At 40.8% G+C, this 14,893-nt stretch overlaps 1 protein-coding gene across 1 annotated transcript in view; it reads left to right on the top strand.

The window, feature by feature from the left end:
* TNIP3 (TNFAIP3 interacting protein 3) overlaps positions 1-14,893 on the top strand; it is a 98,182-nt gene that overhangs the window by 33,774 nt on the left and 49,515 nt on the right. Inside the window, exon 2 of the mRNA XM_060088875.1 lies at positions 3,795-3,915. Coding sequence (XP_059944858.1) covers positions 3,795-3,915 — 121 coding nt within the window. The remainder of the gene's footprint in view (positions 1-3,794; positions 3,916-14,893) is intronic.

Here is a 14,893-nt window from a genome sequence, read left to right as displayed (position 1 = left end):
TGTTGCATGCAATTATTTAGTGATCTAAAGAGGAAAGCAGAGTTTACAAACGTTAATTAATTCTGCCTCTCAATTGTCACAATTTTGAGCTTTCTAAGAAAGAAATAAACCTTGATAAATAGTATTCTCTTTTGTAAAATAAATCTAAGGCTAATTGAATTTCATGAAACATAATGAATTTCACAAGTTAAAGACAGAATATAAATATATTTTCATTCACTAAATTCTTATATTAAAGAATAATCTAAAAGATTTGCTAAGAATTTCATAAAACCCAGGTAGGTAACATGGCTGTCTTTTAAGCAAGGTGTGACTAAACTTTTTGATTATTTTTTTAACCAAATTAAAATGTTTGTGCTTTTTAAATTATTTTTCCTTTCAGCAATATACTAAATTTATGGCTCCTACTTTCCAGTCTCATTTGTTAGAATGTTTGGTAACTGTGCCAGACCTTCAGAATAATAACAGTGATATCAATTATTAAGTACCTACAGCATACCTGGCACTGTGCATTGTACCTATGTTATCACTAATCCTACTGACAGCCTCACGGTACAGCATTATTCTTCTCTTTTTATAAACCAGGCTAATAGGACTCAGAGAAGATGCGGCACTTACCCTAGGTCCCACTGTTATGTTCAACCCTAAAAATCCTAGTTTCTACTTTCTTCTGCAACATAATGCTTCTTTCAGAGGCTTCATATGTAAGTTCTGAGGCATACTCATTATTGAGACAACGGCTGTGACAATGGCAATGAGAAGACAAAGAAGCCTTGAGTCCTGACTGAGATATAATCCCTGGAGCTCCATCCCTCCCCTGTCCTTTCAACTCCCAGTGGGGTCCCTAGGTGCCGAGACCCACCATCTCCATCGGTGTGACTGGAAGCTCCCCACTCCATTCACCACCACGTGCTTCTCTTCCTCTTTGCCGTCACTTCTCCTCTTTCTAAGGTGGCCAAAGTCACCGAAGCTGTGGTCACCACCCTGAGGCTCACTCTGCTCCAAGTTCAGGAACCCACAAGCCCCACAAGGGCCCCCCGCTCTTTGGCTATTGTTCTGAGGGACATGTGTGAACCCCATTCACAAGAGAGGGAGCAGGGCCCCTGCTTTGAGGCAGAACATTCACTCACTTGTCCCAACAAGAAAGGAAAGGGTGGCTGTTGGCCTCTAAGCAGGTTCACCACTAAAGTCGAAACAGTTTGTGGATCATCCTGGATTGTGATTATTCCCACAAAAAGTCAGGACCCTGCAATAGTGGATGCTCAATGAATTATTGTTGAATATTGAAGAAGGCACATAATTCAAGGATAAAAGCACAAGGCAGCAATGAAGGCAGTAATAACTAATCTCAAGTGCCCATTCTATAGCTGCCATTAATGTTTCCATGCTTAACGATTTGTGCCTCCACTTTATCAGTCTTATGAGTTTGAGGTTATTTGCATACATTTTAAATAAGCATCTAATTTACTGTTAGATTTGAGTTCATGTTTTGAATTAAACTTCATCACAGAGTCACTTTTATTCAATAACAAATATTTATTGAGGGAGGTCATACTATGTGCCAAGAAAGAGCAGTGAATAAAAGCAGGCAAACACCCTTCTTTCATGGGGCATTTATGAGGCCTATATGGGGGTGGGGAGAAGAACAGTAAACAAATAAGAAATCAAGATAATAAAAAATTCTGAGAAAATTAGACAGAATTAAGGGCCATTCGTGATGGGTGTGAGAAAGCTATTTTAGATAGGTTTGTCAGCAGAGGCTTTCTTGATAAAGTAACATTTGAGACAAGCCCTGAATGGCATGGGGGGAGCAAGACATGTGGAGGAAACAGCAAACGTCAAGCCCCAGTGTGGGAAGCAAGCATGCTTGGCATGTTCAATAAACTGTGATGGGGCGAGTGTGCCTGGAAGAAAAAGGCAGGGTGGAGGGGAGCGGACGATGAGCTCAGAAGCATAGCAAGGAAGCCCGATCATTTGGGGACTTGGAGGTCACAGTGGGTCGTATCAAAATGATCCCCTCTGGGGGCTGGGCTCAGTAACATGTTTGCCACAGAGGAATGTAGTACCAGAAAGTATTGTGACCTCTTGGCAGGTAAGTGTGGTTCAGAAAAAGTCAGAAAGCTGCCTCAGGGGCTTAACATTCAGTCTAGTCCAATTCCATAGGACTAATTAATTAATTGAGAATCTAATTAACCTGAAGGATTTGGGGCAGTTATTAAAGGAATTTTGTGACTCTTCTTAGAGTGTTGTGGGAAACCTTGAGGATAGGTCCAAACTCAATGCTACACATTTACAAACTTTGGGGCCATGAAGGGTTTTACTGTACACCCAGTAGTTTGTTGTATATGGTGGCATCATATGTGGGACATGAGGTACAGATATTTCACAGCCCAAGAGAAAGAATAAATAGAAATATGAGGGTTAAGGTGTATTATTTAGAGTTTTTTTTTCTATTACAAATAACAGACACCAAAAAGCTAGCTTAAAAAAAAAGACAGACATAATTCATTATAAAGATATGGGATGATTAGCAGAATATAAGGGTAGGAAGGCAGTCATGCCTTAGAAAGGGCTGATTCAGGACTAGAAAATTGCCAAGACTCCATCTCACAGCTCGGCCTTTCCCTACCCATCTGCTTCATTCTTGACTCCCTCTGCACACGGAAGAGAATCTCATTGGCCAAGCTGGAATCAGTTGTTTACTCTTGGTCCAATCAGCTATAACCAAACAAGTGTGGTCAAGTAGTGTCTGCAAGCATGGCTGTCAGAGCCTCTTCCTGGGAGCTACTCTCAAAGAAGGTAGAGGGTTGGGTAGACAGCCCAAGCAACCTCTGTCACATGGACATGTGATTAGGTCATCCACCTACATATTTATTTTATTTGGAGACAACTTTAAGAAGTATTCCTGGAAAAACTCCTACCCCAATCCAAGGGGTTGTTTTTAAGGGATGAAAAATGATGAGGAAGGCAAAGAAAGAAAGAAAGGAAAATCACTAAATGAATGTATTTTTCTCTTGAATTGTGTTTTTAATGAGAAGATTTCTCCATCATGCCAACATGATATAATGGAAAGAAAAATGGACTGGAGTCAGAAAATCTGATTTAAATTTTGATGTTTCCTGTTAATAGTCATGGGAATGTAAGCAATTCATTCTTGTTCTCATATAAATGATGCAAGTTGGACTAAGTTCTTTTTAGGGTAACTTCCAGATACTCTTTGACTCTAATATAATATTTCCATTTGGTGGCAAATTATTCCTTAGGGATTTGTTCTCAGTTTAATTGAAGACATACAACAAAACATAGCCAAGAGACAGGCCATAGAACCCTACAGATCTGAGTCTGATCTTGGTCCTGCCAATGTTCTGCAGTGTGATTTCACGTAAATTAGTAAGTTAGTTAACTTCCTAAGCCTGAGTTTGCTCATCTGTATGATGCAGGTAATGCTGACTACGGTAATGCATTGTTATACCCACTGAATAAGAAAATGGAAGTAAAGCACCAGGCTTACTGGGAGTGCTCAGGTCTGGTCATCATTATCAGACTGTGAAAATCCCTAAACTTGCCTGTATCTTACTTGATTACTTGGAATAAATGTGCAAGTAAGTGAAAATTAAACTCCAATACTCTTTAAAGTTCTCTAATGGCAGCACCTAATGAATACAAAATGAAATTAGAGAACTGGAGATTTTAGAGGGGTATCATACTCTAATAACACCTCCACATCATTCACAAAATTATAATCATTTTTAATTACCTTTGTAAAATGTGACTTTCCCATGTCCCCTGGGCAGATGTGAAAGCATGGAGCTGGATAATAAAATCTGCGATCTGATTGAGAGGAATATTTCTCCTGATCCCAGAGGGGTCACCCCGGGGCCAATGCCAAGTCACAGAAGTCCATCTTCTGTGAAGGTAAGAAAACATCTTCTTTTGACGTTTTCTCAATACACCCTTCAGCAGCGTGTTCACTGAGAAGAATGCATGGGGACAGTCCCCAAATCATTTACAGTAATGCACTTCCTTGATGGCTGAGAGGACAAAGTGAACCAGTACCAACTTCTCATACACAGTCACTTCCTGTTACCAAGGAAACTCTCAGCAGAAGCTCCTTCCAGTTTAAAGCGTGATACCAGGGGAAGCAGAGCTCAAGCCGCAAGAAAGAACGCTTAATGCAGCGACAGCTCTTTTACTGGGAGGCGCTAACCTCATTTTTGTAAACCCACTTACACTGGGTTACGAAAGTTTGCACAACTCACGTCCATTTTTCTGATGAAAGAACAAGGTTTTCCTGATTAGAGAAGTTGTCTGACTTTGACTTTCCTCTTGTTTTAGGATATTTGTCTATGGTGCTTTGTGTAAACAAATAAAATTCAAGGGTAAGCTCAAGCTAGGAATTTTGTGCATAACTCTCTAGAAATACATCATAAATGACAACATAAGCTCTTAAGCTCTGCAGCCCTTCTGATTAGAAACCATCTCTAATGATCATTTCAAAAGAGAGCTAATGTAAGTAAAGTAGAGAGCATGGCTGACATTAAAAACATTTACATAACTTCTGCTTTGGTTCTTAGTTCTAAAATAATTCATGCTCATTGTGGAAAAGCTATACTAAGCATAGAGAATACTATAAAAATCATGTAGAGACAGATTTGTTGTGGAGCTAATTAAGCTTGGATTCCCCTAAACAAATATTTAATTTTGTAACTAATTAGTATTCACAGATTTGTGTCTTTTTCTCTTAAAGGATGTCCTGGACTTGTATAAGCCTCAGGCCTCACCAAACATGTATCAGCCTCTGAAATCCCCTCCATGCCCACAGCTCCTAGAAAGCCTCTCTCAGCATTTGGGGTCTGTCTGTGTGTCTCCTTCTGTCACACACACACACACACACACACACACACACACACACACACACACACATGTGCACACCCTGTTTTGTTAAACTCACCTTTTTTCACTTAATAAAATGTTGTGGATATTCCTATAACTCTTTCATTCATTTAATGACCAAATAGTATGGTGCGTGTTCTTCCCACTTCTCCCTGAAAAAGAAGTATTTCTTTTCAGAGCTAGAAATGACTCTCTGCTAATGATGAGGGGCAAGGAGGCTTTCCTCCCCTTTTCTTTCTTCTCTTCTCACTCCCACCCCCATACACATACCTCTAACTCCCAGTTAAGACTTCCTTCCTTCACGAAATGTGTGCTTTTTTGTAGTGGCCATCTTCTCTAATCCCGGAAAGAAATTTAATGATGAGAATTTGAATCCCCTCCGGTACCCTGATCTGCATATTCTCTGATTATCAGCCCCCAAGACTCATTTGACTGACTTCCCTCCCCATTCCGTTCGTTTTGTTTTCTGGATTCCTCCTTATATGGTAAAGACCTCTTCTCCATCCTTATTGCTACGCTCTTGGAAATTAGCTCGCTCTGTTCTGGGAACTTAACTGGAACTTCTACCTCTCTTTAACATACTGTTTCCCCTATCACTTTGTTGATGAAATTGGCTCATTTTTCGATACATATCCAGGCAAAGGAGAACAGGTACCTGGCTGATATTTTTATTTTCCTTGTGAAGTGTGAGGTAAAGACATCTACAGAGAATGAATGCGAGGGTAAACGTGAAGTCCGGTGGTTAACATAAGGGAAGATATGAAATGGCCATTGAGAGACTGAGAGACAGGAGAGAGGTGCAAAACTAAAATGAGTTGCTGAGTAGCAGTGAGGACCACTTAATAAGACCAGTCACTAAAGAATGTTTGGGCTCCTAAATCTTCAATCTCTCCATCGCCTCTTGCCAGCTTAATTCTCCTCAACTTTAAACATTTATGAGACCTCATATTATTTTATGGGTAATATTCTTTCTTTCTCACCATTAAGTATGATTTTCTTTTATTTTTTATTGAAGTACAGTTGATTTACAATGTTGTGTTAGTTTCAGGTGTATAGCAAAGTGATATGTATATATTCTTTTCCAGATTCTTTTCCATTATAGGTTATTACAAGATATTGAATATAATTCCCTGTGCTATACAGTAGGTCCTTGTTATTTATCTATTTTATATATAGTAGTATGTATCTGTTAATCCCAAACTCCTCATTTATCCCTCCCTCGCCCCCATTTTAGGGATAATGTTCTAACTCTAATATATCATAGCCAAGCTTATTGATCATGACGTCCAAGACTTTCCAGCCCCTTATCACACCACTAATAAGCTCTACCCTGATAAATCCACGGTCATTTTGCATCTGATTTTTCACTTGTCCTCCCATTTGCATTTGGTACTATTCACTAATTCAACTTTCTTGAAATGTCTTACTCCATTTACATCTATAAAAGTATCCCTCAACCCCCTCCTTTTTCCTTCTGATCTTTTCTTCTCACTCACCTTCACTGACTTCTCTTTCATCACCTGCCCGTGTTATACTAGTGTCACCCAGGGGTCTGTCCATAATCATTGGCTCACTAAACTACAAAATATAGGCTGATGACTTCTGACACATACACCTACTAAAGGTCAAGTAACTTTCTATACTCATATCAACTTCACTTAACATTTTCAAAGGTGAATTCAGTATCTTTCCTGTTAAAACTGCTTGTTTTCTTTTTTTCCACTCTCCATTTCCCACTTCCCAAAATGCACCCATGTCCCACCATTCCACAGTCCTCTAACAGACCATGCAGTTTCATGTACTATGCCTTTTCACATGCTGTTTATTCTTCATGGAAACCCTTGTCTCCTTGCCCATTGGATGAACTATCTTTTATGCCAAGGTTTGAACATTTCATGACTCTTTAGTCCCACAGAGTTCTCCAGCCCCCTTTTGCTCTGTCCTAAATAAATACCTTCTTTATACCTCATTCATAGGCTTTATCACCTTGGTTTTGTAATCATTTATGTATAGACATGTCTTCCCCACCGCTCATGGACTTCCTGAGGATGGAGTGTAAAGTGTCACGTGAATATGTAAAGTATCACAACATAGGTTTTTCTAGAAGGTACCAGTGTTATGCAACAAGTTTGTTTTCATGCACTATGAGAAAACTAGGTATACAAAATCAAATTATCTCTAGAATTCCTTCACAAATAATTCTCAAATTCTACAGGGGAATATTGAATATACACTTATAAGCCCAGTTTCTCATCCTCAAGCTTTTGACTGCCAGGGATTGTCAGATGCCCACCTATCACTGTTGCTTCTAGATGTCAGCTGTACCACTCTTGGTGGCATTGTTGTGGTACCACTACTGTGACAAGTAAGCCTAATATTTGGATATATTCTCCAGAGCCCAAATGCAGCTAAATGCTATTGCTCTCTCCATTTCAATGGAAAGAACTTTTCTTTCCCAACTTTAGCTACACAGGCCTCCAATGCTACTTTACACATCCAATGTTTGCCAGAAATATGTGTAACAGTCTTTTTGACCTTCATCCTTCTACAGATGGGGAAACTGAGGTTCGGTGAAGCTAAATCATTTTCTCATGGTCCTATAGCAAGTAGAAATTGGTTTCTGGACCTCAACCCAGATTTGTTTGGGTTGCCCTACATATCCTGCTCTTAATTTCCCCTCCCTCACATAAGAATCATTCAGTGACTGGGCCCAAGTTCAAGCTGGTATCAGGAATGATGCTATTGTCAGAGCAAACCCTCCTTTCTGGCTTAAAGCATCACCATTGGATCAAGCTACTGTGCCTTTACTCTCTCTTCGAGGGTAAGGTCTCCCAGGAAAAGTCCCTGGAAGTTTCTCTTTATCTCACGGACTTCTGGCATCTCCTCCTCAATTGTCATCTGAAGTATCTTAAAATATTTGATTCCTTAAGTAAACACAGCTTAGTTTCCAGCTGGAAGCTCTGCTGAATTACTGTTTACAATAGTACTCTGCAGAAGTAAATCCTACATTCAAAACAAACAAAAACTGTTGCATTCTCACTGAGATACTGGTGGAACTAAAAAAAGCATAGGAAAAACCTTTTGGGGTAAGATAAGGGTGAGCCAATGACAGAAGAACTGTGGAGGGCATCTCTCATTTTTTCACTGGAGGAAGTAAGTATAAGAACAGTAAGGTAGACTCCCTTTCCAGGAAGAGGAAATGAATTTCTTTATGACATTATGAGATGGGAAGAGTGTTGCTGAATAAAAGAAATATGATTTAATGAAAAGTCCCGAGACATATGTCATGTTCCCTTTTTGCTCTATCTTTGCCAAGAATAACTAAAGAGGGAGAATTACTATAAGAGAAAATGAGCAGACTGACTCATTGCTTTGAGGAAACAGAAAAACATTATTGATGAACATGAAGAACTCCATCAGTATGAAAGCCGGTTTTAATATTCTGGGAGAGCTGAAGTAGAAAGCTGGTGAACAGAAGGCATTGAAAGTCTTATAGGAAAAGGACAAATAATTTTCTAAGTGAGAATAATATTCAATTCCAAAATGGGTGTTAAATGGAAGTTACACTAAACCAAGACATGGTCTTAATACTATGAGAAAATTAATATATGAACATTAATTTATGACCCTGTAATTGTATGCCTTCAAAGACAAAAGAAAGTGATAGGAGGCTTGAGATGTATCTCTTGGACAAGCAAATACATTCCAGTAATGCTTGGAAACAAGGATGCCACTTGGGAATGGGAAGGAAAAGTGTCCAAATTTTAAGAAGATATACCACAACTGAATTTTCTTAAGAGCATTGTCTTGTGTTTAAATTCTATTTTGCTTTTCTGATTTTAACTGAGACAGCACTAGAAATTGGCTTTTAATAACTTTGGTACCAGCTGAGGGAAGATTTCCCAGTAACTGGAGAAAAATTCTAGCTCTGGACATTCTTCTCAAGGCAAAAATCTTTGGGAAAATGTTTTGAAATGTTCAGAGAGTAATATGAAACTTCTTGGAAAGTACAGTAAGTTGACACACGTTTTTTGTAACCACATTTGTTGAAAAAACAAAAGGTCTAGTTTCCGTTTCCTTATTTCCCTTTTTAGAAAGTTAAGCTATTTCTTTATCAAAATAAAATTTTGATTATTGAAATCTTGTTTTCTCATCTCTAAAATGGGTTGTCACAAGAATATACTAAAGTGAGTGAGGGAGAGTGAAGCTGCACGCTCGCTCAGCAGCCGCAGGCCCCGCTGCTCCCCTGCTGCACCAACGCTGCAGCCTCAACTCGGATTTTCTCCTGATTTCATGCTTCTTGACCCGGGTCTCTTACTGTTCTGTGGAAGGTAGCTCTACACACGCCTCTTCTTCGAGGTAAATACTTAGTAGTGGAATTGCTGACTCGTATGGTTGCAAATCTGGGAGGTCCTTATCTTGGGATCATTTAATCTGCAGTTATCTTGCAGGCTCCACTGTGGCTGGAGGGTCCAAGTTGTCTTCACATAGATGTGTGGCAGTGGGTACTGGATATTGGCTGAAACTCCTCAGTTCTCCTCCACATGATCTCTCATCTTCTGCCGTGTGGCTGACAGGGTCTTGGTGCTCCAGCCTGGTGTCAGGCCTGAGCTTCTGAGGTGGGAGAGCTGACTTCAGGACATTGTCGACCAGAGACCTCCTGGCCCTACATAGTATCAATCAGCAAGACCTCTCCCAGAGATCTCCATCTCAATGGTAAGACCCAGCTCCCCTCAATGGCCAGCAAGCTCCAGTGCTGGACAGCCCATGCCAAACAACCAGCAAGAAAGGAGCACAACCCCATCCATTAGCAGAGAGGCTGCCTAAAATCACACTAAGTTCACAGACACCCCAAAGCACACCACCAGACACAGCCCTGCCCACCAGAAAGGCAAGATCCAGCCTCATCCATCAGAACACAGGCAGCAGTCCCCTCCACCAGGAAGCCTACAGAAACCACTGAGCCAAACTTACCCACTGCGAGCAGACACCAAAAACAACAGAAACTATGAACCTGCAGCCTGCGAAAAAGAGACCCCAAAGACAGTAAATTAAGCAAAATGAGAAGACAGTGCAATACACAGCAGATGAAGGAGCAAAGTAAAAACCCACCAGACCAAACAAATGAAGAGGAAATAGGCAGTCTACCTGAAAAACAATTCAGAGTAATGATAGTAAGGATGGCCCCAAATCTTGGAAATAGAATGGAAAAAATACAAGAAACATTTAACAAGGACCTAGAAGAAGTAAGGAGCAAACAAGCAATGAAGAACAACACAATAAATGAAATTAAAAATTCTCTAGAAGGGATCAATGGCAGAATAACTGAGGCAGAAGAACAGATAAGCGACCTGGAAGATAAAATAATATAAATAACTACCACAGAGCACAATAAAGAAAAAAGAATTGAAAAGACTTGAGGACAGTCTCAGAGACCTCTGGGACAACATTAAATGTACCAACGTTCGAATTATAGGGGTCCCAGAAAAAGAAGAGAAAAAGAAAGGCTCTGAGAAAATATTTGAAGAGATTATAGTTGAACACTTCCTTAATATGGGAAAGGAAATAGTCAAGTCCAGGAAGTGCAGAGAGTCCCATACAGGAGAAAGCCAAGGAGAAGCACACCAAGACACATATTAATCAAACTATCAAAAATTAAATACAAAGAAAAATTATTAAAAGCAGCAAGGGAAAAGCAACAATTAACATGCAAGGGAAATCCCATATGGTTAACAGCTGATCTTTCAGCAGAAACTCTGCAAGCCAGAAGGGAGTGACAGGACATATTTAAAGTGATGAAAGGGAAACACCTACAACCAAGATTACTCTACCCAGCAAGGATCTCATTCAGATTGGACAGAGAAATTAAAACCTTTAGAGACAAGCAAAAGTTAAGAGGATTCAGAACCACCAAACCAGCTTTACAACAAATGCTAAAGGAACTTCTCTAGGCAGGAAACACAAGAGAAGGAAAAGACCTACAAAAACAAACTCAAAGCAGTTAAGAAAATGGTAATAGGAGCATACCTATTGATAATTACCTTACATGTAAATGGACTAAATGCTCCAACCAAAAGATATAGACTGGCTGAAAGGACACAAAACCAAGAGTCATATATACTGTCTACAAGAGACCCACTTCAGACCTAGGGACACATACAGACTGAAAGTGAGGAGATGGAAAAATATATTCCATACAAATGGAAATCCAAAGAAAGCTGGAGTAGCAATTCTCATATCAGACAAAATAGACTTTAAAATAAAGACTATTACAGGAGACAAAGAAGGACACTACATAATGATCAAGGGATCCATCCAAGAAGAAGATATAACAATTGTAATTATTTATGCACCCAACATAGGAGCACCTCAATACATAAGGCAAATGCTAACAGCCACAAAGGCGGAAATCGACAGTAACACAATCATAGTAGGGGACTTTAGCACCCTATTTTCACCAATGGACAGATCATCCAAAATGAAAATAAATAAGGAAACACAAGGTTTAAAAGACACACTAAACAAGATGTACCTAATTGATATTTATAAGACATTCCATCCAAAAACAGCAGAATACATTTTCTTCTCAAGTGGTCATGGAACATTCTCCAAGGTAGATCATATCTTGGGTCACAAATCAAGCCTTGGTAAATTTAAGAAAATTGACATCATATCAAGTATCTTTTCCGACCACAATGCTATGAGACTAGATATCAACTACAGGAAAAAAATCTATAAAAAAATACAAATACATGGAGGCTAAACAATACACTACTTAATGACCAAGAGATGGCTAAGAAATAAAAGAGGAAATCAAAAAATACCTAGAAACAAATGACAATGAAAACATGATGACCCAAACCTATGTGATGTAGCAAAAGCAGTCCTAAGAGGGAAGTTTATAGCAATACAATCCTACTTCAAGAAACAAGAAACATTTCAAATAAACAACCTAACCTTACACCTAAAGCAATTAGAGGAAGAAGAACCAAAAACCTCCGAAGTTAGCAGAAGGATAGAAATCATAAAGATCAGATCAGAAATAAATGAAAAAGAAATAAAGGAAACAATAGCAAAGATCAATAAAACTAAAAGCTGGTTCTTTGAGAAGATAAACAAAATTGATAAACCTTTAGCCAGACTCATCAAGAAAAAAAAAGAAGACTCAAATCAATAGATTTAGAAATGAAAAACAAGTAACAACTGACACTGCAGTAATACAGAGGATCATGAGAGATTACTACAAGCAACTATATGTCAATAAAATGGACACCCTGGGGCTTCCCTGGTGGCACAGTGGTTGAGAGTCCGCCTGCCAATGCAGGGGACACGGGTTCATGCCCCAGTCTGGGAAGATCCCATTTGCCATGGAGCGGCTAGGCCCATGAGCCATGGCCACTGAGCCTGCACGTCCGGAGCCTGTGCTCCACAATGGGAGAGGCCACAACACTGAGAGGCCCACGTACCACAAAAAACAAGCAAACAAACAAACAAACAAAAACCAATGGCATTTTTCACAGAACTAGAACAAAAAATTTCACAATTTGTATGGAAACACAAAAGACCCCGAATAGCCAAAGCAATCTTTAGAAAGAAAAATGGAGCTAGAGGAATCAGGCTCCCTGACTTCAGACTATACTACAAAGCTACAATAATCAAGGCAGCATGGTACTGGCACCAAAACAGAAATACAGATCAATGGAACAGGATAAAAAGCTTAGAGATAAATCCACGCAGAAATGGTCACCTTATCTTTGATAAAGGAGGCAGGAATATACAATGGAGAAGAGACAGTCTCTTCAATAAGTGGTGCTGGGAAAACTGGACAGCAGCATAGAAAAGAATGAAATTAGAACACTTCCTAACACCATACACAAAAATAAACTCAAAATGGATTAAAGACCTAAATGTAAGGCCAGACACTCTAAAACTCCTAGAGGAAAACACAGGAAGAATACTCTTTGACATAAATCACAGCAAGATCCTTTTTGACCCACGTCCTAGAGAAATGGAAATAAAAACAAAAATAAACAAATGGGACCTAATGAAACTTAAAAGCTTTTGCACAGCAAAGGAAACCATAAACAAGATGAAAAGACAACCCTCAGAATGGGAGAAAATATTTGCAAATGAAGTAACTGACAAAGGATTAATCTCCAAAATTTACAAGAAGCTCATGCAGCTCAATATTAAAAACAAACAACCCAATCCAAAAATGGGCAGAAGACCTAAATAGACATTTCTCCAAAGAAGACACAGATTGCCAACAAACACATGAAAGGATGCTCAACATCACTAATCATTTGAGAGATGCAAATCAAAACTACAATGAGGTATCACCTCACTCTGGTCAGAATGGCCATCATCAAAAAATCTACAAACAAAGAGCGCTGCTTAAAGGGGCTCCACAGGGGCCTCCCTGGTGGCGCAGTGGTTGAGAGTCCGCCTGCCGATGCAGGGGACACGGGTTCGGGCCCCGATCCCGGAGGATCCCACATGCCGCGGAGCGGCTGGGCCCGCGAGCCATGGCCGTGGAGCCTGTGTGTCCGGAGCCTGTGCTCCGCAATGGGAGAGGCCACAGCAGTGAGAGGCCCGCGTACAGCAAAAAAAAAAAAAAAAAGGGGCTCCACAGACGGGCACGAGTCATGACTGAAAGCGCGGAGCCCGGTGACGGGCGTAGGACACTGGGGCTGCTGCTGCCGCCGCCAAGAAGCCTGTGTGCGAGCGCAGGGCACTGTCCACACCGCCCTTCCAGGAGCCTGTGCAGCCCACCACTGCCGGGGTCCCGGGATCCAGGGGCGGCTTCCCTGTGAGAACGCACGGCGCACCTCGGGCTGGTGCAACGTCACGCCGACCTCTGCCACTGCAGGCTCGCCCCGCACTCCGTGCCCCTCCCTCCCGCCCGGCCTGAGTGAGCCAGAGTCCCCGAAGAGGCTGCTCCTTTAACCCTGTCCTGTCTGAGCGAAGAACAGACGCCCTCCGGCGACCTACACGCAGAGGCGGGGCCAAATCCAAAGCTGAGACCCAGGAGCTGTGAGAACAAAGAAGAGAAAGGGAAACCTCTCCCAGCAGCCTCAGAAGCAGCGGATTAAAGCTCCACAATCAACTTGATGTACCCTGCATCTGTGGAATACATGAATGGACAACAAATCATCCCAAATTGATGAGCCAGGGGTCAGTGCTGTGCCTCTGAGGTGGGAGAGCCAACTTCAGGACACTGGTCCACAAGAGACCTCCCAGCTCCACATAATATCAAACGGCGAAAATCTTCCAGAGATCTCCATCTCAACACCAGCAACCAGCTTCACTCAACGACCAGCAAGCTACAGTGCTGAAAACCCTATGCCAAACAACTAGCAAGACAGGAACACAACGCCACCCATTAGCAGAGAGGTGGCCTAAAATCATAAAAAGTCTGCAGACACCCCAAAACACACCACCAGACGTGGACCTGCCCACCAGAAAGACAAGATCCAGCCTCACCCACCAGAACACAGGCACTAGTCCCCTCCACCAGGAAGCCTACACAACCCACTAAACCAACCTTAGCCACTGGGGACAGACACCAAAAACAACGGGAACTACGAACCTGCAGCCTGCAAAAAGGAGACCCCAAACACAGTAACATAAGCAAAATGAGAAGACAGAAAAACACACAGCAGGAGAAGGAGCAAGATAAAAACCCACCAGACCTAACAAATGAAGAGGTAATAGGCAGTCTACCTGAAAAGGAATTCAGAATAATGATGGTAAAGATGATCCAAGATTCTATTTCCCAGATCCAAAATCTTGGAAATAGAATAGACAAAATGCAAGAAACAGTTAACAAGGACCTAGAAGAACTAAAGATGAATCAAGCATCGATTAAAAACACAATAAATGAAATAAAAAATACTCTAGATGGGATCAATAGCAGAATAACTGAGGCAGAAGAACGGATAAGTGAGGTGGAAGATAAAATAGTGGAAATAACTGCTGCACAGCAAAATAAAGAAAAAAG

Source organism: Mesoplodon densirostris, chromosome 1 (genome assembly GCF_025265405.1).
Source record: "Mesoplodon densirostris isolate mMesDen1 chromosome 1, mMesDen1 primary haplotype, whole genome shotgun sequence".
Taxonomy (NCBI): domain Eukaryota; kingdom Metazoa; phylum Chordata; class Mammalia; order Artiodactyla; family Ziphiidae; genus Mesoplodon; species Mesoplodon densirostris.
This window is presented reverse-complemented; position numbering and strand designations above follow the sequence as displayed.